At 35.7% G+C, this 27,963-nt stretch overlaps 1 protein-coding gene across 1 annotated transcript; it reads left to right on the top strand.

The window, feature by feature from the left end:
- Window positions 1-720: 720 nt before the first annotated feature.
- LOC129255792 (uncharacterized) lies at window positions 721-24,655 on the top strand. Its single transcript, XM_064095924.1, has 20 exons — window positions 721-1,055; window positions 1,911-2,090; window positions 2,903-3,065; window positions 3,757-3,834; window positions 5,974-6,092; window positions 6,561-6,734; window positions 7,228-7,670; window positions 8,100-8,294; window positions 8,478-8,659; window positions 8,970-9,083; window positions 12,350-12,558; window positions 16,512-16,688; window positions 17,387-17,546; window positions 18,344-18,421; window positions 18,991-19,109; window positions 19,388-19,558; window positions 20,045-20,487; window positions 21,291-21,485; window positions 21,926-22,107; window positions 23,339-24,655. Exons 1-20 carry the CDS (start codon window positions 894-896, stop codon window positions 23,452-23,454), a joined length of 3,660 nt encoding a protein of 1,219 aa, XP_063951994.1. The 5' UTR covers window positions 721-893; the 3' UTR covers window positions 23,455-24,655.
- Window positions 24,656-27,963: the final 3,308 nt, after the last annotated feature.

Raw genomic sequence — 27,963 nt, 5'->3', positions numbered from 1 at the left:
TGGGCAATTATTATCCAACTGAGCAAATTTATTACCCAATTATTAGTTTTTATTACTCAATTTGAACATATTTTAGTCGATAGTTGTGTGGACAGTATGTTGTTAAAAGTTTTAAGTGTACAGCTGTTATAACTCTTCCATTATGGCAAGTGCCATGAATCCATGATAATATATACTGTTCAGCAGCCAATCACAGTCAAGGTTTCTATGGTACTTACAATAAGGACAAAGTAATAATAGTAGTAATTCTTTTTGAACCGGGCCACTGTACCATTCACTGTTCAACCAAGGCAAACACAATTTCTTTGTTTATTTTGCTTACGTACGTAGTCCTCTTTGATTTAAAAGTTGACATTTTGTAATCAAATAATATACTAACTCTACTACACATATTTGACATTATGCAGTAACACGTGTATAAAAGCTATTTTACAGACGCAATTTCTAACCTAAATATCATTAGTTTTATTATAGCATGAACACTTCAACCCCTCAAGATTTAGCTCCAGTACGCCACTGTTGGTTCAGACCGGGATAAAAGCAAACAATTGGATCCAGCGGAAAAGACACAAATATTAAAGGCCAAAACAGTTCAAAGTTCAACTTGGACCCATTATTATTCTCATACAATACCCACGTGAATACATTCGTCACCGGTCCAGCGACTGCATGGAATATGAATAAAACAATAAAACAAATCACATCATAAATTGCTGCATCACTGTATTTGAGAATAGAATTGGTATGGTACAGACCTTTGACAGTCACCAGCAGGTGAAATATTAGAAATGCATATTGATTGGTAAATTTTCAGGCAGAAAGTTGCATTTTACTCTGTCTATAATAGTCTTAAATAATCTTTCGCTGTGGATAAACAATTTGGGTGAAGAACAATGATGCGAGTTTCTAAGATTTTGATGTTTTTTGTTGTCACTGTTTGTGTATCGGGGGAAAGTCCTCGTGTGGAAGTGACAGAGGGAATTCTTGTGGGAAAGACAGTGCAGTTCACTGAGAACCAGTACATCAATCTAACCAAAGATGTCGACATGTTTCTTGTAAGTCGTAAAAATGTTGAATAAACAGTGTTTAATTTTCTTTTAGATTCATGATTTACCGATGTTTTAGTTTGGGACTATTGATCATAAATGAGATTACTGCTTAATATTGAAATTAATGTTTTTATTTTAAAATCAATTCAACTTTCAACCCTTCTTTACATCTGTACGAATTACGCTTGTTTATGTGTTGATTAGCTAATTCAAAATTGATAAGGTTTACACCATACACCCATGCCATGTTGTTTTCATAATTGGAACTGCTGAATATGTAAATTTCATGAACATTTTAGTATAGTTTCCACCTTTCGTGTTTTATGTAGATCTCTATTGTTATTTGGTTATATTGTTTAATTGTTTTTGTGCTTGAGAAAAGTTAAAAATTATATGTTATATTGCTTTGTTTGGTTCAATGAAATATAACGACTGGAACAGTGACCTGATTATATACACATCCATTCTCACTTGACTTTTGTAGAGGTGGTGGCATCAAGTGGATTGGTGTAGCTCAAAATACTGATTGCTCAGGTATGAATGTCGTGCTGGCGCTAACATGTCGTGTTACTAGACACCAATAACTTTGCCACACTCAACCCAGGATAGGTTACTGGGTACCTGGCAGGAATTCATTTCTTAAATTGCTTGTGCGCACATTATTGACTTTTGTCGGGTTTTAAGTTGTGGAAAACTTAGTGTATCATATCTCACAGACTTGAACTATATATGAGCTCGAAACCAACTATTATTTTTTCACACATTTCAGACTTGTAGCGACAAACTATATTTTTTATGACACATCACATGCATATGACATGGGAGATAAAATAAAACTATCATTATTTTGCTGATGATTAGGGCGTTCCCTTCGCTAGTCCTCCAACGCGGTTCGCCCGAGCTGACCCGATGACACGATGGGAAGGAGAACGGAATGCCACTGAGTTTACACCTGCATGCCAACAAGTACCTCAGCCTTTATTCTATCCCGTCATGTCAGAAGATTGCCTCTATCTAAATGTTTACACACCAAGTCCAAAGGTATTTGATTGAAAAAATGTCCTTATTAGGCCCTATTTTCTATTTTTATTTGTACAGACACAAGTGACTCATACATTGGCAAGAGTGACTATTCCATATTTGGATGACAACGATATAAGGCCCCATTCTTATCCTTATTAGGCCACTATTTTTGCATAGATAACACCTAAATCATGTAAATCATGTCATACTTTGGAACTGATGAATGAATTAGCAATTGACAGGGACCACAGAACAGCTTTGATCATGGGGAGGGGGAAGGGTGGTGACCATGTAAAAAAAAATCACTTTAAGATTTAAATGACGTTTTTTTGTACTTGTATACTAAAAAGCATGGGGGCAAGCCCACTCAGACCTGCTGTTCCTTGGTCCCTAATTGACGAACAGTGCAGATTTAGGACTTTGGGTATTAAGAACAATATATCACACCAACGAAAGCGATCCCAGACCGTATAGGGATCACTTCGGTTCTGATTAAATTTATTATTTTTTTAATTTGATCTTTATTTGGCTGTTCCGCATATTCTTTAGAATTGACTCTTATAACCACTCACCATCGTATCTTGAAATAGATCCTGAATTCGATTCGAATGGTCTTTTGATATACTGGCAGTAAGCATAATGTAGAGTCCAACTAGCCCATTGACTACTAAAACCTGTGATTTTAATGGCCTTCCTGCATTGACCATTACTTTGAATCCTGTAGAAAATTGGTTAATGCCACTACCATATGGGTTAATTAATTGATGCAAAACAATTATTACATGTCTGAAAGAAGAAAGATGATTGAGACAACTTTTTTTTTCATGTAGCCATCAACAGGGATACCTGTCATGGTATGGATTCATGGAGGTGCTTTTTCAACGGGGACCTCAATGACATATGATTACTACGGACCTCCATTAGTAGCTGTTGGCGACGTCATAATAGTAACCTTCAACTACCGCTTAGCGATCTTTGCACAGTTGTCAACAGGTATAATCTGAATACAGAATTTCTTATCTCGGACGACAAAAGGACGAAAAATGAATTTAGCTTTTAAATTTCATAAAAGTTTTGTGAATTGTCCATATACAAATCTATAATCTACCATAGTTGCATCGGCAAAACCGACTTAAAACTGGCTCCAAACCGAACTACGTACACGTATGCCATTCGTAATAACGTAATAGCTCCGTTTCTCCGGTTTGACTGCAGCATAGCAAGTATAAATATTTCATTGACTGATTCTTCATGAAAATTTGAACTTAATACTTAACCCAATCTTCTCATTGTAATGTTATATTTGCTGTTAATAAAGTCATTTTAAATAATGATGATACAAAAAACAGTCATTGTAGATCAGAATACTAACCCCCCCCAAAAAAAAAAAAAAAAAAAAAAATGAATTTTCAAGCGAGATAATCACCAGGTGGTTTGCTCAATACTGGCCCATGTACTTGGTTATCACTATTGATACACACATAGCCTTCATTAACACATGAAGATTTTGCTTCAATTTCGGTATTATTCACAATGACCATTTTTAATTTTGACGGAAGACGGACACGATCATGACTGGAAGCGTGCTGTAGTAGTCGGTTACAACTACCTTTAATGAATGGCTAATTTTATAGTCATAACATTTTTGCTCTCCATTTATTGTTTAATAACAATTTATAATCAGAGGATGAAGAAGCACCTGGAAATGTTGGAATGTTGGACCAAGTAGCCGCACTAGAATGGGTTTACAACAACATAGAACGTATGTATCATTTGAATAAGACCTATACAACGTATAGTATCACGTATTTAAATATGATTATCATGAAATTGGTGCATTTATCTCTGAAAGTTTTATACATTCCTCCTTTCACCATGTTTACTAACTAGGTAAACTGAATAAAGGCTCAATTCGGAGGAAAAAAAGGTGAAAACTGACAAACCAAAAGCTTTTAAAGGGATGGTCCGGGCTGAAAGTATGTATAGCTTAATAAATAGAGTAGAATTCACAGAGCAAAATGCCGAAAATTTCATCAAAATCGGATAACAAATAACAAAGTTATTGAATCTTAAAGTTAAGCAATATTTTGTGAAAACAGTCGTCATGAATATTCATTAGGTGGGCTGATGATGTCACATCTCCACTTGTTCTTTTGTATTTTACTATATGGAATTAGGTTTATTCAAATTTTTTCCTCCAAGAACTAGAAAAATTGGATTGACAACTGATTTAGTGCATTAGATATTTATTGCTGCAACTTATTTCATTATAAGGGAGACATATTATTCACACAAGTATGAAATAATGAAAAAAAAATGATTTTATGTAATAACATAAGAAAACGGAAAGTGACGATGTTACATCATCAGCCCACCTAATGAATATTCATGACGACTGTTTTCACAAAATATTGCTAAACTTTAAACTTCAATAACTTTATTTTATGTTATCCGATTTTGATGAAATTTTCGGCATTTTGCTAAATGAATTCTACTCTATGTATTAAGATATAAATATTTTCAGCCCGGACCATCCCTTTAAGCTAGTAGTAACATCAATGCATCTTTGATTTGGTCTATTAACTGTTTTATTTCCTCTCATTGTCGTTTGGTAAACACTTCATTTGGTTTTATACCCAATTAGTCTAGTTTTTTTCCTTTAATGACCACTTTGACCTATATAAGCTTTGTCTGCTTATCACTTTCTACTTTGTCAAATGAAAGTTTGGTTCATAATAGGGGTTTTCCACTAGGGCCAGGACAGCGTCAGGACAAGGCGCGGAATGTAATAATTGTAATCCGCGACCCTTCCGCAACCTGTCCGGACATTCCTGGGAGTGTCCGCATGCTGTCCTAAACCCTTCCTGGTGTTCGGGAAATAAAAAATTTGTCCGAATCCAAATTTGAAACGTCAACGCCGTTACATTTTAATGACATTTTTTTCTTCTTTTTTTCATTCGATGGACTATGATAAAATCATGAACAATATGGTAGATGCATAATCATGCAAATTATGATATGATGTGATACATCATGGTGCGCGTTTCCATGTTCTGACATGTCAGGCGAAAAGAGATATTTGTCCTCTCATTCATTCGTATGAAGGCATAAAATATGGATGAATTTTTATTTGAAAAAAAAAAGAAAATCTTGTAGCCTATTTAATAGGAATAACGATTTTGAAAAGTGTATTTTGATGACGAAACAATTTTATATTCTCGCCTGCTCTCAAATGGGTCGTTTTGGAAACAAATGGTTTTTCATTCAATAACTTGACGATAATTTCTTTGTATATCAAGAGGTTGTCCGTAAATTATTCTGATTATCCGAGTCCTTGATTTTACCTCTCGGGACGTTGTCCTAAGTTTGTCCGGCTTTGTCCTGATACGATCTGCATGCTGTCCGCGCCAAACGCCGAAAAAAATATTCAGACAATGCTGTCCTAAAACACTCCCAAGACATTTCCAGGAATGTCCTAGGACAAAACGGAGACAGTCCTTGTTATGTCCTCGGACAAGTTCATTTGCATAATCTTTTTCGGGATTTGGTGCGGACAGCATGCCGAAATGACAAAAGTTGCTTCCGCAACCCTTCCTGGTCTTGTCCGTGCCCTAGTGGAAAACCGGCTTAAGTAGTCAATCTATGACTAAGTAGTAAATGAACTTAATTATATTTAGACCTGATTATGTACACTCCATAATCATAATTTCTTTAAAAAAAATATTGCCTTATTCTTGCCCCCCCCCCCAAAAAAAAAAACCAAATACGCCAAAATTGAACTTTTGGCATCTCTATTATCTGCTGTAATAATGATTAGTGAGACAATGATAATTATTCATTAATTAAGAGCCCATAATGAGATAAATCATATTGTTATTTCTATCATCCTGATCATTTCTAGCTTTTGGAGGTGACAAAGAACAGATAACCATATTTGGCGAAAGTGCAGGATCTGCGAGCGTCAGTTTTCACCTGCTCTCCAAACTGAGTAAAAAGTTTTTCAAGCAAGCTGTGCTTCAGGTTAAATATTCCATCTTTTAACCATTTGCAGTAGACATGTTGCAATCGGGCATGATAGTGCTTTTCTACTCTACACAATGTATAGATAATCAGAATTTTACAAATTCAAAGTATTAATGAAACAGATAATCTTGGTCCCTTGTGGTGTCGACTTTTAAACTCCTCCTCTGATTTTATAATTTCAGTCACATGCAGTTATAAAGACGGAACGACTGGTTAAACATAATTTAAGCTCTTAGTTTTGAAGATCAAATGGATTAAAAAATACAGTTTCTGTTGAGTTGTGACCACTACAATGTCTTTATTTCGTTTAAAATTAAATAAAGAAATAATTAGCAGCCACTTCTATCTATTTTTGTGAGTAAAGTTAATACTTCCCAGACTCATTTCAATTTTATTATGAAAAAGTTATTAGATTAGCTTGGTACTGGGGGCCACAAACGGAATTTCAAAATTTATAACTCACAGAGTGGAACTGCATTTAGTTCATGGGCCTTCAAGCACGATCCAGTCGCTGAGCTTGAGAAAGCACAGGAACTTGGACGAGAGATGGGTTGTGTAGATGTGACATCTACCTCAGCTTTGGTCACTTGCCTCCGGGATGTAGAAGACCCCTTAGCTCTGAGCACAGCAGCCGACAAGGTACACTAATCATTATTTGATGATTTTTTCCCCCATGGAAATTTCTGATGTTAAAAGGCAATAGATCACAGGCACAGTTTAGCTACGTAACGTGGAATGCATTATAGACTGGGGATTACTGCGGATTACTGTATCAAAATGATTTTTACGGGATAAGTTCATCCACTGTTAGGGGGAAATTCCAAGACATCAAGTAACATACATTTTATGTCGGTAGCTGGATTTCTGTCCCTGAGAGAAACACCTTACTTTTTTCTTAAAATGATGATGATGCTCCGTTTACTTGTGAATTTCAAATAGTAAGCATACGACCCCCTCCCGCTTTGAGACTGTCCGTGATTGATATTGTTCCCTGTACAGAAATATATAATCAAAAACTTTATATGGCCTCTTGACAATTTTGAATTGATTATGATTCAATACTAGTAAAACCAATAATTAGTGATAAACTCTAATGACTCTAAAGATGTACCTTTATCACTTTTCATTTCAGGTATACGGCAATCAGTATCCAGTGACCCTGGATGGTACTTTTTTGGAAGACACTCCAGCCAATCTGTATAAAAAGAACGACTTTGCCAACGTTCCACTCCTGATAGGTTTTAACCGGGATGAGGGTACGATAGGCCCGTACTTTTATTTTCCATCTTATGTCGGAAGTCCGACGCCACCTCCTATGGATCGCAACCTGTTCGAGATCTTTGTGAAGGGTCTTCTGGTAAATTATGGTACAGACGACGAGATCGTGCACGATGCCGTGTTCCAGGAATACATTGACTGGGCAATGGCTGATAATCCGGAAAGTGATTACTTTCAGTCGTTTGTGAATTACGGAACCGATTCAGACTACGCCTGTCCGTCAGATATCGTGATGCGGAAACACGCAGAGGCCGGTGGAACAGTCTACAAATATTTCATGACCCATGCGCCATCTAAGTAAGATAGCACACCTGTCAGCTCATCTCATTGTACCTTGACTATGTTACGGCATATTTGGGAAATGCACATTTTGATAAAAGAACTTTGTAATAAAAAATATGCCGGTAGAACATACCTGACGGGATCTATGATCTCCAATTTATGTAGTTATAGATACATTTATAGGTTGCGAGCTCTACTACAAGAGTCGGCGAAAGTTATTCAGCGCACACCTTCAAAACTTATTTTGTGCACACTATTTAGAATATCTTTGCTGCACTACCTTTTTTCGTAACTCAACGACGAGAAACCATCTTTCCTCTGTGGCTTTCTTCCGTGCCCTCACATCTCATTGGCCATACCTACAGAAGTAAAAACAAAATGTTATAGCTAAGTCACGTTATATTTGAACGAGCATAAATCGGTGTCTTTTTCATGCCCAAATAGGAGTTACTTCATGGTCGCAGGTGAGATCCCAAACACTCCTTGGTTGGGAGCAGGTCATGGTGAAGACCTCACATTCGTGTGGGGTGTGCCCTTCATCGATGAGCTTTACCATATCCATGGGCACAATTTGACAGATGAAGAGAACGCCCTCTCCGTCAAGTTCATGCAATTTTGGACAAACTTTGCAAAATCAGGGTAGGTTTACTCGCGTCATCACTATTTTATTGGACACAGTAATTCAATTAAAAAAACCCACCATACATTATTATATCGAACTCTCTCAATCCATTGACGTTAAAGAGATTTTGCCTATTTCTATACCACCACCACCACCACATTACCACCTTCTACAACTCTGCCTTAAATCTTTTCATTCAGTGATCCCGGCAAGTCCATCCCCGGTGCAGAGCCCGGAGAAGGAGATGAATTTTGGCCTTTATACACGATTCCTGAATTAAGACACAAAGTACTCTCACCGAGCTTTGGTGAGGATAGAGCTTTAAAGGCTCGCGAGTGTCGTTTCTGGGCGAACTACGTTCCGACCCTTCAATCCTTTGCAAGTATGAACTTTTGGTATTTCCCCCTTTAAATGTGTATATGAATACAATATATTAAAGTTTAAAGAAATATTGACTAAATGCATCTTTAAGTCCCAAAAGAAAAATGCGAGGGCAGGGTTTTGATTTGTGTGTGGGTGTTACCTCTCAGGTAGAAACATGGTTTACAGACATTTATTATATTTTCACCGGCCAGATTTACGTAAAGGAAAATCAAAAAAAATTGTTGTAATAATGGAAATAACAACGATTTTGTTAATAAAAGTGATGATGGTAATTATAGCACTAATGCCTTTTCTCTTCTCCATCTTAGACAAAATTGACGAGGATCAGAAGGAATGGCGAGAGAGCTATGATGACTGGAAGAGTGAAATGACCGACTGGGAGCAGGCGTTCGAAAAATACAAAGAACAGCCAACATGCAAATAGATGAAATTTATTTAATACGTGACCCAACGAACCTAGAGGGCGTCAACACTTTGCAAAGTTCGTTGAGCTGACCCTGAATCACTGTCTTCTTTACCATTGTACAACGTTAACCACTCTCAATAGCTGTTCGTTTTCATGAATAAAACATTGAAATGATATTGGATATACTGGGGCGGCACAAGGGTATTTTGATAGAGGGAAGGTAAGATGTCCTTCATAATTACACGACCAATACACATATTTGTGATACCCGCTCTTTCTCTTTTCTTTCCCTTTCTTTTCTTTCTCTTTCTCTTTTCTTTCCCTTTCTTTTCTTTCTCTTTCTCTTTTCTTTCCATTTTTCTTTCTCTTTTCTTTCCCTTTCTTTTCTTTCTCTTTTCTTTCTCTTTCCTCCCCCATTTTCTTTGTTTCTGCCCTTCCCCCTTTTCACTACTAAAAAAAAAATCATAGGTTTGGGTCACACTTGACCCCTGTAGAGTCAACCCTTGCTTAAGGGGCATTTTAGACTAAATAGATATATGGTTTAATATGTCTGGTAGAAATAAATTCATTTTCTGTTTATTTTCTTCATTTCATTTTCACGGTTAACGACGATTGTGTAGCTATATAATAATAATAATGATAATAATAATAACAAATAACAATAATCCGCTTTTATATAGCGCTTGATACATCGGAACGACGTCTGTAAGCCCGAGTCGCTTTTAAGACCTTAACAGACGTCTCTATGCGCTTTACAAATATATCATTACCCCGGTCATCGGAACCTGACATGCCCGCATTCAATGTATGCACCTTCTCCACTCCCTGGGGAGTATTCCAACAAGAGTTTCAAGACTCGATTGCTCGGCATACTAGGCTTTCTGGTACCCATTTAACACCAGGGTGGAGAGTGGCAAATTGTGGATTGACGCCTTGCCAAAGAACGCTAGGCCACGGTGGGATTCGAACACACGACCCTCTGATTACAAGGCGAGAGTCAGAAGTGCTACACCACGACGCTTTCATACATTGCCTGTGTTATGTATTATGCTCATGATTTCGTGTCAATCTTTGATATTCTTGACAAATCAAAGAATATTCTTAAGATTCAAATATCCTTATAAACAATGTATTTCTTTATGAAAGATGTATTGCACAATGTATTAATCATTACTAACTTTTATTTGCATTTAACTGAGATAACATATTGACCTTCATTATGACAGTATTTTTTTACTGATACTTATTATCAGAGCTTCTCAATTAATATTGCGTTTGTTAGCAAACAATAAATTAGGTTTCTTTTTTTAGTTTATGTTCTCACTAAATTTGTAAGCTCTTTGGTTTGGATAACCCTAAAAGTTCATACACTTATGAATGTGTTTATATTGAATCTCAACTTTCTTTGAATGTCGATGAAACTTTTTTTGTCGTATCTACGAAATAGAATAGGCCAATATGACACACGTCTTCCATTTGTTTGTAATAATGTTTTATTCTGAAATAGATAGAGAGGGAGAGAGAGAAAGAGAGAGAGAGAGGGGGGGGGGGGAGAGAGGGAGGGGAAGAGAGGGGGGCAGAATTGGAAGGGGAATGTATAGAGAGAGATTATACATGTTATATGGGAAAAGAGGCACCTACACTTTTCACTCGATGTCCCTCGACTTATTACGGTACATCATGTAAATAATACATTTTATGTATGATTTACATTTTTAAAGGTCAAGTCCATCTCAGAAAAAAAGTTGTTTTGAATCGACAGATAAAAATCAGACAAGCATAATGCTGAAAATTTCATCAAAATCGGATGTAAAATATTAAAGAAAGTTATGACATATTGAAATTTCGCTTATTTTTCACAAATTAGTTATATGCACAATTTAGTCACATGCTTATGAGAGAATCGATGATGTCCCTCACTCACTATTTCTTTTGTTTTTTATTGTTTGAATTATACAATATTTCAATTTTTACAGATTTGACAATAAGGATAAACTTGACTGAACCATATAATGTTAAACAATGGTAATTCCACATGTTCAGTGAGAAATAAAACTTTGTTTCACAGGACAATGAGGAGAAAGTTAGAATATTTCATATTTCAAATAATAAGATACAAAAGAAAAAGTGAGTGAGTGATGTCATCAGTTCCCTCATTTGCATACCGACCAGGATGTGCATACAACTATTATGTTAAATTAAGCGATACTTAAAAATGTCATAACTTTCTTATTTTACATCCGATTTTGATGAAATTTTCAGTATTATGCTCGTTGGATCTTTCTCTTTTATTCAAATCAATTTTTTGTTGGGGTGGACTTGTCCTTTAAAATTGATTACACACAAAAAGGATAACTGTACCGTAACTATGCATTTGGTATAATAACTTTCAAATATGCCAGTGCAGCATGATGACGGTATTTACTGTCAACAAGAACATGAAGATGTGCAGTTAAAATAAAGTGGTCTGTAGATATTGCTGACGTAATTTAAAAACAGTCATGGAGTTCAAGTGATGGTGTCATGGAGTAAATACGGGCAAAATAATTAATTTAATGTGATACTGCGTTGTTATAGTAACGACACATATTGTAAATCATGAAATATCCCGATTTCTTGTATGTAATGATCTCACATTAGGCCGAAAGCGTTTTGTAGAATGAACGATAAAGGGACAGTCAGTGCGAGTGAATAATAGCCAGTGGGGAAGGGGGAGGGGGCAATAAGCTTTTCATGGTGATGAATAACAAACGTTGATTTTACGATTAGCTATAGACCAAACCAAAGGTAGATGAAGTGCCAATAAGACCAATCGGTCACTAAATTTGTAAATAGTCGAGAGCTTATAAATCAAATAATGACACAGCCAAATTGAAATGATAAATAGGTTTAGCTAATTAAGGATTACACAGTCATTTTGTGTTTGAATCCAGTGGAGGAGTTATATACCATCGTGGGTACAATCCCTTCCAAATATGCAGTTAGCATACAGTATATATTTATAATAATGAAAGTAATCAAAATAGGTACGTGTGGGAAAGCAAGTCAAAGTATAGTCCATTACAAAGTACAGTACAATTATCAAATATTTACTTGTCTACCGTGTTCTTTGAATTAAGAAGCACTTGTGTAGCATGATACAATGTATTGCATATTGGCGTGAGAATGAAATCCAAGCGATTTGTTTTTTAATGGTTAACTATTGCAATCAGTCTAAAGTAAACAGAAAATTAAAAAACAAAAGAGTCAGGTAAGTTTGTAAAAAAACGGATCAGTCATAAGATCAGACGGTAATCACTACACCGTGGACATATTTCGTTCTAAAGAAGATGGAGTTGTTTTGTATCTTGGTGCTTTTCGTTTCCTCTATTCTTGTCGTGTCTGGACAAAACCCTCGCGTGACTGTCACTGAAGGCGAGCTTGTAGGAAAGACCGTCGAGTTTAGTGAGGATCGGTTCATCAACGTGACTAAAAATGTAGACATATACTTGGTAAGTCAAGGATATTTACATATCAAACATTTTTTCATTAATTGGATCCAAAGTTTACTAGTAAAGGTTTTATAGTCAAAATTCACCCTGATATTTCTTAAATAGGAAAGAAATAGAGAATTTTCGACAGGACACAGCTTTAGATCAATTACTAGTACCAAAACAAAAACAAAACATGGAAAGGCAACATTGAATTTGTACAAATTGGATGTTGGTTATAGATCAGACCCGTAGGCAGAAATTTATGTTCGGGATATAAACAGGGACAGATCCAGGATTAAAAGGAGGGGGGATTTTAAATCAAAGGATCAGATCGATATCAATGCGTGTGATTACCTGATTAAAATCAATCCAAATTATGCGAGCTGAACCTGAAATATTAACATTTCAAACACTATTGTGGGGAAAAATTAGTTTATCCAAATTGCTAACAAATGGCTGCATGATATGATACTGGAAAAAAAGTTGTTAAATGTTTTCTTTTAAACATAACATACAATGTCAGTCTGCCTTGGGAATTAGAAAGGTTAACGTGATCTCCCCCCGTTATGTACATGTATCTGCTACCGATAGGTTGCAATAATGAATTTAATATGAAAATCCCCAAGTTAATTCAAACGGACCCACTTTCACCGTTATGCTTAGTTAAAGGACAAGACCAACCCAACAAAAAGTTGATTTTAATAAAAAGAGAAAAATCCAACAAGCATGACACTGAAAATTCCATCAAAATTGGATGTAAATAAGTTATTACATTTTAAAATTTCGAGTAATAAAAAAAGAACAGTTGTATGCACATCCTGGTAGGTATGCAAATGAGGAGACTGATGACGCCATCCACTCACTGTTTCTTTTGTATTTTATTATATGAACTGTTCTAATGTTCTCCTCATTGCCATGTGAAACAACGATTAATTCATCCCTGAACATGTGGAATTATCATTGTTTAGTACTGTATGGTTCAGTCAAGTTGGCCCTTATTGTAAAAACTGCAAGAAATGAAATATTGTATAATTGAAACAATAAACGACAAAAGAAATATTGAGTGAGGGACATATCATCTGCCTCATTTGCATGTCAAAGAGTTGTGTATATCACTGTTTTATGAAAAATAAACGAAACTTTAGAATGTCATAACTTTCTTATCTTACATCCGATTTTGATGAGATTTTCAGTGTCATGCTCGTTTTATTTTTTTTTCTCTTTTTCACATTAACATTTTCTGGGGGAGACTTGATCTTTTAGTGAATCTCTCTCTATCCACAGCCCCGTTGCATTGCCATCCAGTGGTAAATTGCTTGGAATCCTTGATTTTGATTGGCTGTTGATCATCGTTACCATAGTAGTAACCATTAGATGGCAAAGTTACCATAATAATAACGTTTATGCAAAGGGCCCCAGAATTTCCATTACAGACGATAACATGTAATACACACACACACACATGCATGTACAGCTATTCTATCCCGACACAGTAAAACGCTGACTTCTGTTACTATATGAACCTTACAATATTTCTTTAAAATTTCAATCACTCGTACTTAATTCATTGAGAACTAAATATACAAATAAAATTTGTTATAAAAATCTCATGTATTATTATTATTTTTTAAACACTTGTTTAAACTGTTTGAACAAGTTCTGTAAGGTTGATGTAGTAAACAGCTTTGTATGAAAAAAATAAACAGTTTTTTTTTTATTCTGTGTACACCACAGAACTACTCACAGATGCCTACGCATAACACTAAATGCCTACACATAATATTTCAAAGCAAAGTGGAGAACAAAATTAGCGTATTACGCGAAGAAAAAAAATGCACCATTCTTTACAATATGAAAATCTTTTAAACTATCACAGAGCTAATATTTGCCTTTTGTTGTGAAACCACGTACGACTCGCGCTTGCTCTCTATATATTTACTGTGCATTACAAAGGTCATAAATTGCATTGGTCTAGGTTTATTAAGAATGACTAAACGATATTTTTCTAAAGTGTTCATGAAATACTTGATTGAATGCACTAGTAGAAGAAATTGCATTTTGTAAACAAATTGCAACGTTGAAACATCAAAAAAAAAAAAAAAAAAAAATCTTTAAATGGATATTCATCAGCCTATCATTAATATGCTCTTGACATTTTTTGTTTGCTTTAGTGAAACCCAACTTTACGTCAGGGAATACATTCTTTTCATCATTACGATTCCCAGATAGATAGATTTGATATAGATAAAGGGACATATTTAGAAATTGTGACAGAGTATCAAGCATACTTATTCCTAAATCTATTTTTTTTCGTTACCAAGCATGGGACCAAAATTCATGAATAAAAAATGTATCACTCAAAGATCTAATGAATAGTTCCAAGGGCGAAGGCTGGAATGAGTATATCACATGTGATATTCCTAAACACTTAGAAACTATTCTACATGACAGTGAGATTTTGAATACAGAATACAAATTAAAACTGCATTCATGAGAAGCGAAGTTGAAAACATTAGCAGAAGATGGAATATTTTTTCAATGGCAAAATATATAATTGTAGACTCTAATAAACTTAACTCATTAAGAAGTGAATTGCAACAAGACATGTGCCAAAAGATCTTTAAAAAGGCAACGTTAATTCAAAAGTAAAACGTTGATGATACATGTATGTCCACTCAACCAAATTAAAGACCATTGTCAGAATCATCTTTCGTAAGCAATATTCTAGGAAAAGTACTATGCGTTTATAATGTCTGTGATTTTCCCCAATGTATCAATAAAAGAGTAGTGAACATATCATGTAAATACCTAGATTGTTGGCACCCCGTGTCGATTGACTTTGATTATGTCTCTCTTTCATACCTGGCTTCATCTTTTAAAAATACAGTAGTTTCATCTAAGTTTTTTTTCTTCATTCATTTACTTTCTATCTATATTCAACATTAATTAAAAAAGAATCTGTCAAGAATTATCATTGAACGAACAAGCATACTTGATTAATGAGGTGAACAATTATTATTTAAACATAATGTTGATAATGTTTGTGCAGTGTTATCTTGTTTATTATTGATGTTATTTATTTATTGTCACCGAACCAGATATCATGGGAGACCACCAATGCTGTAATATTTGTCATCTTGCATATATTAAAAAAAATAATGAAAGATTAAATAAACATACTCATTAAGGCATCTCCAATCAATGAAAAATGCATTCCAATAAGCATAATTCGATCAGATCTAATGCAACTATGCAACCAATGCACCCAGGTATAATATGAGACTAACTAAGCCCTTTCACACGGTAAAAATCGTGATTTGAATGATGATTCCAGTAAAAAATAAGGCTAAGGACGAATTTTTATCACGTGTGAAACCAAACTAGAATCACGAACGCTAATCATAATCACGAATTCAAATTCTACTCCGGGGGGAAATTTTAGGGCCTTTTCATACGTGAATCTTAAATCATCATTGTAATGATGATTACTATTGTTATCGTGACTGTGATTAGTGTTCGTGATTCTAATTATGTTGTAGTATGCTTTCACGCGTGCTAAATATTCGTCACTAGCCGTATTTTTCACTGGAATCATTCAAATTACGATTTTTTTACCGTAATAAGTTTAACTCAAATTACGGTACGAATTTTACGTGTGAAAGGCATGACCTCCAAAACATCTTTTGGGGAGCTTACTTGTTCTTTCAGGCACTTCCGTAGATAATACAATTGTCATGCACTCATTGTGTCGATGCAATGCTTTGATTGACAAGTCACCAGGGACACATATCGCCTTCGCTCGGAATTCAAATCACAGTTTTCGAGTGAGCTTGTGAAAGGTCCAATGATTCTAAAGACGAATTGCAATCATCAATACAATGATGATTCAAGATTCACGTGTGAAAAGGCCCTAATATTCATTTCTGTTTATCGTTTGACAATTTCTATTGTAAACATTGCTTCATTTATAGGGTGTTCCTTATGCAAGTCCGCCAACTCGGTTTGCAGCCCCGGAGCCCATGACGCCATGGGAGGGCGATAGAAATGCTACACAATTTGCCCCTGCGTGTCAACAGGCACCGTCTTTCCTATACCCCAACTTGTCAGAAGATTGTCTTTTCCTGAACGTTTACGCACCAAGCCCAAAGGTATGATAACCATCAACTTTATTCACAGATACTATTTTACTCTCCTGGAGCTAATTGAATTTACCACATTCAGATAATACTGTAACTAGCCGACATTATAAACCCCTGTTTTTTTTATGAGGGTGTATAGTTGCTACAATGAATATCTGTAAAAGAGCTACCCAAAATACGATACCATTACGATACCAAATACCGTTATGGCACTGAATTACCAAGTAGACTCATAACCTACATGGAACGTGATAAAATTTATTTTGTCATGTATGAAAGGAAGATTCTGTCTCGTATTCATCCCAAGATTGTTTGGTATAGATCTTGGAGAGAGCGTGGTGAAAGAAGTGGCTGAGTTACTGGGTTGGTTGAGACGGACACCCCATAATAAATAATAGAAAGGGGAAGAGAAGGGGAAGCTGGGAGCTCGTAATAAACACTCTAAAGAGTCAAAGGTCAAAGTAACCAGTTTGCTGGTCAATATTATTTTGTTCGACCGGTAAAATTGTCAAAATCAACCACTTTAGGCCTACTGGCGAAAATGTAACAGAATTCGTACTCGGTTGGAAATATATTCACCATCAAATTGGTTACCTCTTCCAATAAGTGTACAGTTTTATCTGGGATTACAACGACGTTGTTGATTATTTATTTCCGGGTCATGCAAGATGCTGACTATTGATTGCATATTCTTTTCTTAATTCTAGGGATCTGGAATTCCTGTGATGGTGTGGATACACGGAGGAGGGTTCTCTACTGGTACGGCAATGGCATACGATTATTACGGATTACCTTTAGTTGCTGTTGGCGATGTCATTGTTGTAACTATCAACTACCGTCTCGCGATTTTCGCTCAGTTTTCAACCGGTAGGTATTGTTAAGGCCAGGGAGTGGCATCAGTGGTGGTGGCATCCTAAGGTGGATGCCATATATTTCGAAATTGCATTATGGGAGTATCATATAGTTACATGACCTAAACACCACGTTGCTATGTTCTCTTTACTTTCTTTCTTCCCCTTCTCCATTAATATGTTTTTTTCTCCTATTCCCCTGGGGTTTTTTTTCTCATTACTTGAACATGTTGAAGTCGTAGCGGAGATTACCCCCTATCGACCATACGGCGTAACCTTTAAGAAAGGTATATTCACATTCTGTAACAACACTAAAATGAAAAAAAGTCTTTATTCAAAATTATATTAACATCTATACGCGATCTAATATCAACTCGCACTACCCAGTCCCATATTTTCACTATATAAAGCTAAGTATGGATAAAAAAATATCGCTTTCGTAGTCACATGATTCACCTGGATATCATTAACCTTTGTTGTGATTTTTGTCTTTATGGTAACCCATTTTGTTGATGATAATAAAGTTTATTGTTAAATGAACATGATGTCTTTCCCGATTAAATTTGCAGAGGAATTTTGGAAATGATAAATTTCAGTCCTCACAAATCTGCAAAATCTGATAGAAAGGCCATCACGGCCATTGGTAAAAGCCTGATTTATAGTCGTCAGTTTTTAAGATATCATTAAATAACATTGTCTTTGATGAAATTAATATATATTGGATTGATACTCGAATATTGCATTGATGCTCGTGTAGTCCTTGTTGAAAAAAATAAAACACGTTATATGTCTAAATATGTTTCCATCACAAAGAGGACGAAAACTCACCGGGGAATTATGGAATGCTGGATCAAGTGGCTGCTCTGAAATGGGTTTATGACAACATAGAAGGTAAAGTTATTAACACAATACATTTTCAGACAAAACATATATCCGTTGTTTGTATCTTTCTTGTCGTGAATTAGTAAAATAATTCATATATCAAAGGCTCTTAAAGTCCTTGATCTAAGTCAGACATGTTAATTGAGTTTATTATCTGGAATGGATTATTTTCATTGATTTTGCAACGGTAAATCTAGTATCATAACGTACGAAACACTTAACATGGTTTTTAAATAAATAATGATATGATGATAGTGTGCGCGTTATAACTTATTCACATAGATATGGTTGTATTGTTATTACAACATATTTTAGTTTGTTATATAAAAGAAAGTTTACCGTGCATGTGAAGTTTTATATGTAGTTGGGCTTTCAGTATCGAAGAAATATATTCAAGACCGAAAGGTTCTATACCTATGTTTGATAATCATGACATAAATCTAAACCTGGACAGATATTGACCTGTACTATATAAAAAATGTCAACCTAAACATCTTATTGATCCATCTAAACGTCACTCCAATAATTTGAAGAGTTTATTAACATAATAACATAATTTTTGTCAATATCATGTTTAGCATTCGGCGGTGACAAGAATAAGGTGACCATATTTGGAGAAAGTGCTGGATCAGGAAGTGTTAGTTTTCACATTATCTCCAAGCTTAGCAGACAATATTTCAATCAGGCAATATATCAGGTTTGTATTTATCTTTATGTTCGTTCTGTGGCATGTTTTCAGACCATATTTCAATGAAGTTAGAATGATACCAGTCTTCCTTATCAGCAATCAGCATTTGATGGATTTCAGGAAAGGATAAAAAAAAACTTGCTAAACATGTTGAACGATTTATTGACACACAATCCATAAGGTGTTTCGTGCCCTGAAGACTGTTTGTAATGATTATATTCGTCAGCACTCCAATATACTTCATATCATTCAAATAACCATAACAACGTAACCATAAATAATTACAGAGTGGAACTGTGTTTAGTCCATGGGCCTTTAAGCACGATCCAGTCGCTGAGCTTGAGAAAGCACAACAACTTGGAAGAGAGATGGGTTGTGACGATGTCATCTCTAATTCTGCTTTGGTTTCCTGCCTCCGGGATGCAGATGCCCTGCAACTAAGTGTGGCAGCTGACGAGGTATTATCTTTCTGATATTTGTTTTCTTCAAAATGTTGTGTCATACAATTTTGATTTTTTGTGATTCTTATAACATTATCCTTGTGTGTGAGTTTAATAATCACGAAATTGCATGGGATAATGAATCTTGTGAATTTGGATTATCGATAAATTATGTTACATTTCCGGAAAGTATACAAGAGTTGCATATATCCACGACTTCTTTAAGAACAAACTTATGCTTATAGGCGTAAATCTTCTTCACCTTCAACAATGATTGGTAGTGTTTAATCTCGTCTCCCTATACATTCGAAATAAATATAGGACGCATTTATCGAAACAACCGAATTTTAGTCGCATTTATTTGTATATTGACTTGTTGACGGTATACGACCATATTTCTATGATAGAATATTTGGCCAATCCCTTTCAAGATGCGTTTTTTTTTTAGAAAAAAAAATATTTTTAGCACATATTGCTTGAGAATAACTCCTTTTTTGTTTATAGATTTATCAGTTACAATATCCAGTAACCTTGGACGGTTCATTCTTAGATGACACCCCCACCAACCTCTATGAGATGGGAGATTTTGCAAACGTACCAATCATGGTTGGCTTCAACAAGGACGAAGGCACACTGAACCCATTCTTTTTCCTTCCAGACTACGTTGGGAGCCCGACTCCACCACCAATAAATCGCACTTACTTTGAAGGAGTGATTAAGGCCATTTTGAGTAATTATGGCAGGGATGAGGAGATCGTATACGATTCTGTGCTCCAGGAATACATCGACTGGACTAATGCTGATGATCCAGAAGCCGATTATTTTGAATCGTGGGTGAATTTTGGGACTGATTCTGACTTTGGCTGCCCATCGGATTTCGTCGTCAGGAAACATGCTGAAGCTGGTGGTACAGTCTACAAGTATTACATGACACATGCACCGTCTAAGTAAGACAATTGTTAAATATGTTTTTTTTAATCCCACATAGTCATGATAGTTAAATTATAATGTAGTATCTACAAAATAATAATCTGTCAGTATTTAAGAAAAAAATGTTGAATGACTATACAGTCATGTGACATTTTCTGAGGCATACACTGTAAAAAATCTAATCTAATCTAAAGTGCTTGTATAGTGACTGCACTACTAGTGCTGATTTTCTAGTTCAAATTTAAACTAGAGAATCAGCACTCGTAGTGCAGTCACTATACAAGCACTGTAAGTGCTAAATTAGCACTTCATTTTTTTACAGTGTATTCGATAAGTAATCAATTTTATGAGATAGCTATTAATGTTTTTAAATTAGAGAGAACGACTAACGCACCTAATCGTCGTCATTATTGGCTAATTTATTCCTTCGCTACATGATACGACCAGTGCACTGTGACCAAAACAACTCCTTCATTTGAATTCAGCCTGTCGTCTATGAAAAGCATGGACCTACTCTAGTAGGTCCATGATGAAAAGCTATGAACAAATTATCATTGCAATCGTTGCTATATCTCTTCAATGACATTTACTTTTCTGTACCGTAGCGAGTCATGGATCTTCAGTAGTGTATTAATACCCAAAAGAGAGATTATCATTGAGCTATATAATAGTCCAACTGATATTAAAACAATGAAGTTAGAATTCTTCTTTGCACAGTCGTCGAATATGATAGCAGAATGCTACTATCGCTAAGCTACGTCACCAGGTTTGCATTATGTTCACATTAAATCACTATGTTATTCATCATGTTCATGTTCAGGAGTCTCTTTTTGTACGGAGATATTCTACCGAATACTCCGTGGTTAGGAGCTGGTCATGGAGAAGATCTAACGTTCGTTTGGGGTCTCCCTTTTATTGATGAGCTTTACTATATTCATGGGCAAAACTTGACAGATGAGGAAAACGCACTGTCCGTGAAATTCATGCAGTTCTGGACAAACTTTGCCAAGTCTGGGTAAGTTGGAGGTTCATCTCAGTAACAATAATCATGAATGAAATCTTTGACGAACACTTTAAGTTTGAAGGACTTTTTAGAAAACGTTGCAAAGAGAAATCGTACTGACTATAATTTAATAACCACTGGTGTCAACTGACGCAGATCTTCTCTAGCAAAGATATGACTTTTAGGGATAGCACACCTTTTCCATTTTAGGGTGATAATTGACGTGTATTCACATGGTGCATAGACTGACAATGTTTTGTGAGTTTCTTTAGAAAAGACAACTCATCTTTTACAAGCTAGGTGCGGTCAAATTGCGTTGTGAAAAATATAATAATAAAAAACAGTTATCAGCGTGATTGTTATTAAAATCATATGGAACCGTATGTCAATGTAATTTGTTCATTATTCTGAAGAGAAAGAAGGTCTGATAATACTTTTCCTTTCATTTGCAGAGATCCCAGCAAATCAAGTGTCGATGGAGAAGCAGGTGTAGGAGTCGATTCATGGCCCTTGTACACGATCCCCGAGCTCAAACACAAGGAACTATCCCTAGAACTGGGTGAGGGCAGAGCTGTGTTGGCGAGACAGTGCCATTTCTGGAACGAATACTTACCCGATCTGGAGGCATTTGCAAGTATGTGTGTTTAGCTGTATATATGTATGTATGCATGGGTATATGTATATGTATGTGTATGTATGTAGGTATGGTTTGATGTATGTGTGGGTGGATGTATGTAGGCATATGTTAAAGGGCCTTTATACCTAATTGAAAAAAAAACAAGAATAAATACATATTCTATAAAGGGAAGACCCGGCTAAGATTTGCAGCCCATGTTTTGTGTAAAATGACTCGAAATATGATCTGATGTGATCATTTCCTGGACAGATATGATCCTTTCATGGGAGATCGGACCTTAAAAAAGTTTTTTTTTCACTCAGGATGGGGCAACAAAAGCCTGACCCGAGATTTTTTTAGGGGGGGAGCGTAAAAAAGCCATGAAATTCTAAATATTTCAACTTCGATTTATTTTGCAATAACCCTTCACAAAAATTTAACGCTTGTATAATGTTTTCATATCTAAAGATGATAAATAAGAGTTCCACTTAAAGCAGCGTAATTTTGCATCGAAGAGATTCTTAGAGCAATTATGAAAATTTATAACAATTTATTTAATCGTTAAAACATTAAGTATTATGCACATAAATGAAATGATATGATCCCTAAGTTATGGACTAATGAACACATATTAAAAGATGGAATTTTCACATTCTTTAGTTTTGAGGAAACATGAGTGCAGTGTAGCATTTTCTTGTCGATGATTTCCATATGCATCCGCATCGATAGCGATGATATTAGACATGTCACCTTTGTTTATACACACGACAGCATTTTATTGGCAACTCAATTAACTGACACAATAGAGAATAGAGAATAATGACGCGATGACGTATAATAAATCCATTTCCAATTTCAGCGTTTTGGATATCATGTCTTGGTGGAGATTTACCACCCCCCTCAGAAAAAGAGAAAAATTGTGGCACTGCAAAAAAAAAATTATTTAAAGGTGCTTGTACCTTAACCATGTTAACTGCGTTAATAGTTCAATTATCGCTCACTTTAAACGGATATTCTAATAATTGATATCTATGCTAGTGTTGCCGGTTATGTCATGGAAAAAAAATATTATTACACTCCTATCATTCGTGTTTTTAAACTCATTGGCAGAAAATATATTCCGTACAAATAATCAAATGAATGAAATAATATATAGCTTGTCATTGACACTAATTGGAAAGGATATGTAAATTTTAGCTATTTATGTAAACTGATCTTTACTTTGTCTGATTATAATTCTTACCACTAGACACGATTGACGAAGATCAGAAAGAATGGCGAGAGGGCTATGATGACTGGAAAGATGAAATGGCAGTGTGGGAACAGTACTTTGAAGAATACAAACAGCTACCCACATGCAATTAGATTGAACATCGGTAGGAAGCATAGTGTAATGTCTACCCTTTATCCTACGGCTTAAAAAACAAACAAACTTCCCCTGTATCAGTTCATCATATTTCATCCTACATATGAAGAGTTTAGTTACAAAAGGGGTTAGGTCCACTTTTGACCATTTCGAGAAAAACCATGTTTTTTATTCTCACTTATTGAAATATTCTTATGAGAAACTAAATTGTCATGATGTACTACCCTATCATGTGAACATAAAATTGGGTATAGAAGAAATCTACCTGTCTTCAATTTTTTTCTACACATTTTTGAAAAAAATATCATTGTGGACCTAACCCCTTTTGCAAGCAAACTGAAATTAATCTCTTTTGATTAAAATAGTGATTTTTCTTTGCCAATTTCATTCACGTTTTCATTTGAATTTCAAATTTTCTTTGGTATCGTCAGAGTGAATAAGAATTTAAAGGTTTAGAGACAGAAAACAATAAAATTTATGAAAAATGGACCTAATCCCTTTTGACAAATGAGTTCTTTAGAAGAGTTTAGTTGCAAAAGGGGTTAGGTCCACTCCAAGAAAATCATTTTTTTAATTCTCCCATATTGCAATATTCTTATGCGAAACTGAATTTTCATAATACCCTACCATGAGAACATAAAATTGGGTAAAAAAGAAATCTACCTGTCTTCATATTATTTAAGATATTCTTTTCCAAAAAAAATTGTGTGGACCTAACCCCTTTTGCAACTAAACTGAAATGGACCTAGCCCCTTTTGAAAAAAAAAAGTGATTTTTATTTGTCATTTTAGTTCACTTTTTAATAGGAATTTCAACTTTTCTTTGGTATCATCTTATAGAGCTACTAAAAATCTATACATTGAGACATAAAAGTCAAATTTGATGAAAAATGGACCTAACCCCTTTTGCAAGTGAGCTCTTCATATGCACTTGTTAGGAACTTAGTCCTGTTTAAAGTTAATAGCATAGCGGAAATATGGTAAGGAGTGGACTCTGAATGAATAAATTATTATGAAAATTGCTGGAGATTAGGTGACAGCGATCAAGATTCTAGATGGAAGTTGATCAGAACTAAGGATTACAGCTGCATTTTGGAAAAAACAACTTACTAAAAACACCCGCAAAACGATTAGAGTTGGTGTCAAAATAATGATAACTATTATGGCTAAAATAAATCGGGGATATTCCCGACATCAAAAAGATCTTTGTTCCTAATTGTTTTATTGTATGTTTGATTTTGCCAGCGCCATAATGAGGCTGCGATGAATGCAAGGAATGCTCCCCAGGGAGTGGAAATTGTGCACTTTTCGTGCGGGATTGGCTATTATTATTATTATCGTTTACTTTCGAGTCATTGCCGCTGAAATATGACAAGAAGAGTGCTTTATCATTTGAAATAATACCAACATGCTTTATTCACTTTGAACAGAACCAGCTCAAGACCAGAACTGGCCTGCTTTACAAGGAAGCCCTGTCAAATGTACATTCATATAATCATATACATAAATAAAAACAGTGATTGAAAATAAATAATGACAGAGTACATACAGGAAAAAAAACATATATGAAATGAGTTTAAAAACATGGAAAATAATTTATTAACACAAATACAAAGCGTAATGGACAAAAATTAATACAAGTAACAAAAACAAATAAAAAAGAACATGATGTGTGTATCATTTCACACTGTTTCCCAAGAAATATTTACCACAGTATGCTTACAAGCGTTCCTAAAAATCTATAAAAGTATCATTAACATCATTATCTTTAAACAAAAAAAATCGAATGTATTTCTGATTTTTATTATCAAAGGGTATATGTATTAAGACTAGCTAATGGAATGGCGTGTACATATGGAATTTCCAAGTATTTTGTTAAGAAGCATAACTAATGAAACTCTTAAGAAAGCTCCATTTGGAACTTAATAATGAAACCTTTATTCAAATTCAATAATTGTGTAGTATTGAGTACATGCATTTTTGAAGTAAACTCAATGGATGTCGATGTCAAGTCTTGTAGTCAGTCGGTCTATCTCTATTTATGGATGTTTCTGGGTCTAATACTAATCCTCGTGATCAAGAAGTCTCATATCAATAGTTTGGGGATGTAATAATTTAGGTATAAGCGATCTAAACAAGCTCTGATTGGTCTAGATTTAACTGTTTATCAATCTCTCTGGTATACATGGTAAGGGGTTTGCGAGTGACTGTGGTTGGTGGTAAAAAAATCACTGTAGTTCTTAGAACTTTTGTTCCTTGTAGTTATATAGTTGACACCTCTGAGGATTGGTCTTTCATGGTCAGTTTTGAGATATTTGGGTATTTGGTATTCTTAGATTTCATTGGTGGAGTTGGTAAACCAGTGAAGGTGTATGAATAAAAGGATAACACGAAGATGCATGTAAATACTTACTACCTAACAACTGATTTTTGTTTCATGTCGCGTACCATTCAAATGTAAATATTTAAGCCATACTTAAGACGAGAAGCCTTTTGACAAGGGCCTGCCAAGGAAGTTGCTTCTTTTATTCTCTGCCGCGCAGGCACCCGTTTTTTGAGGACGGATGGTTATTCAATGGTCGATAATAGACGACGTACCTGCGTTTCCCGGTTTCATTGACGTAGTGAAAAATATATCAAAACTTGTTGGTTATGTATGCTACTCAGTTCGGGTAGTAAAAATAAATAAATGCACATCAAATACAATCTTGTTAAGGGGGGGGGGGGTCCGACCACTTGACCGAAGGCCCGCGAGGTCGAAGGTCCGCGAAACCGACTTTGTTTTTCTTCATCAGGTGCCGAGTGGTTTAAGGCGCCTCGTTGCAGCGGCGTATGCCTGTTATCAGAGGGGGGAGGGGGCAGAGCCAAATAACTAAATTTAGAATAAGTGGCGTCGCTAGGATTTCATTTTAGGGGGCGGTGGGGGGGGGGGGGTATACAGGTATACAGGGAGGGGGTGTTTCCACTACTTACAGTAGTTAACTTACGTTGCCTAATGCCTAATCCTAGCAAAGCCACTGATTCTGGACTTACTTACCGGGAAATGTTTTGCACTGTCCCCACCCCCACTCTCCGTTAACAGGCAGAGGACGTATTAAGATGAGCGAGAGCAGATAAGGAACAATAATTCAAAGGAACGTCGGACCTCCCCCCCCCCCCCGGAACGCGCTTCCCGTGCTCACTACAGCCCTCTAAACTGAAATCCTAGTTATGCCACTAATTCTAGACGGAATTACTGGGAAATATTTGGCTCTGCCCCCTCCCCCCTGTCCCTGATAACAGGCACCTGTTACGCCGCTGCAACGAGGCGCCTTAAACCACTCGACCGCGGCACCCAATGAAAGGGACAAAAAGTCGGTCTCGCGGGCTGTCACCGGGTAAGGGACATATCTTCTTCTATGCTAGACTTTTTAATGTCAACCAACATATTTGTTTTTGTTACAGCCTTTTATACACACGTCCTACATGTATTATGGTATAACGCTCGGTGTCCGTCTGTCTGTCCGTCCGCCCGCCCGTCCTACGGGACGTATTATGGTATCACGCTCGGTGTCCGTCTGACTGTCCGTCCGTTAACTTTTCCTTGTAAACACGATAACTTTAGTTTAACTTTACATAGGCTCATATAATCGGGTGTGTATGATACTATCATAGATCACAGGAAGCCTAATGATTTTGAAGTAAAAAGGCCAAAGGTCAATGTCACATGCTTACATCTTACCCTTCTGAAGTCCTTGCAAACGCGATAACTTCAGATTAACTTAACCTAGGCTCAAATTATTTGGTGTGAATAATACTAGCATGGATCCCAGGAAGCCTCTCGATTTTGAGGTAAAAAAGTCAAAGTTCAAGGTCATAGTCACATATTTTCATCTTACCCTTCTGAAGTCCTTGTAAACGAAATAAATTTAGTTTTACTTTACCTAGGCTCATATAATTTGTTCTGTAAAATACTAGCATGGATCCCAGAAATTCTACTGATTTTTTAGGTCAAAAGGTCAAAGGTCAGGTCGCCATCTTCCCCTTTTCTTGCTTGACCAATAACTTCATTTTCCGCGTGAGTTTTTTTTAATAAATATTTTTTGAGGGTCCTTTTTCTTTTTTATTTCCCCTATTTTCTTCTTTTGTTAAATTATTTTCTTTCATTTTTTGTCATACTTTTTTTTCTTTTGAATGGTCAATGTTTAGACTCCAATCAGTCGCCCAATATAAGCATTACACCAGACACACGGTATTGGCTAAAGGCTATATGACACAAATGTTTACTGTGTGCTAGACCTCGTTGGAGTTTCTAGTCTTAAAAAGATTCTTGAAACATTTGAAAAATCCACTGTAGGAGTTTTTGGGGATGGAAACTTACGAAGCAGCAAGGGATTGGAAGAAAAAAGAGAGAAATATGAGAGGAAGAAAGAGAGAGAGAGAGAGGGAGAGAGAGAAAGAGGGGGAAAGACTAGGTGAGACAAGAAATAAAAGAAAGACAGAAAATAAACAAGATAACAACAACTCATT

The sequence above is a fragment of the Lytechinus pictus genome, chromosome 3, assembly GCF_037042905.1.
Source record: "Lytechinus pictus isolate F3 Inbred chromosome 3, Lp3.0, whole genome shotgun sequence".
NCBI lineage: Eukaryota > Metazoa > Echinodermata > Echinoidea > Temnopleuroida > Toxopneustidae > Lytechinus > Lytechinus pictus.
Note: the sequence above shows the minus strand (reverse complement) of the source record. Positions and strands in the feature narration are given on the sequence as shown.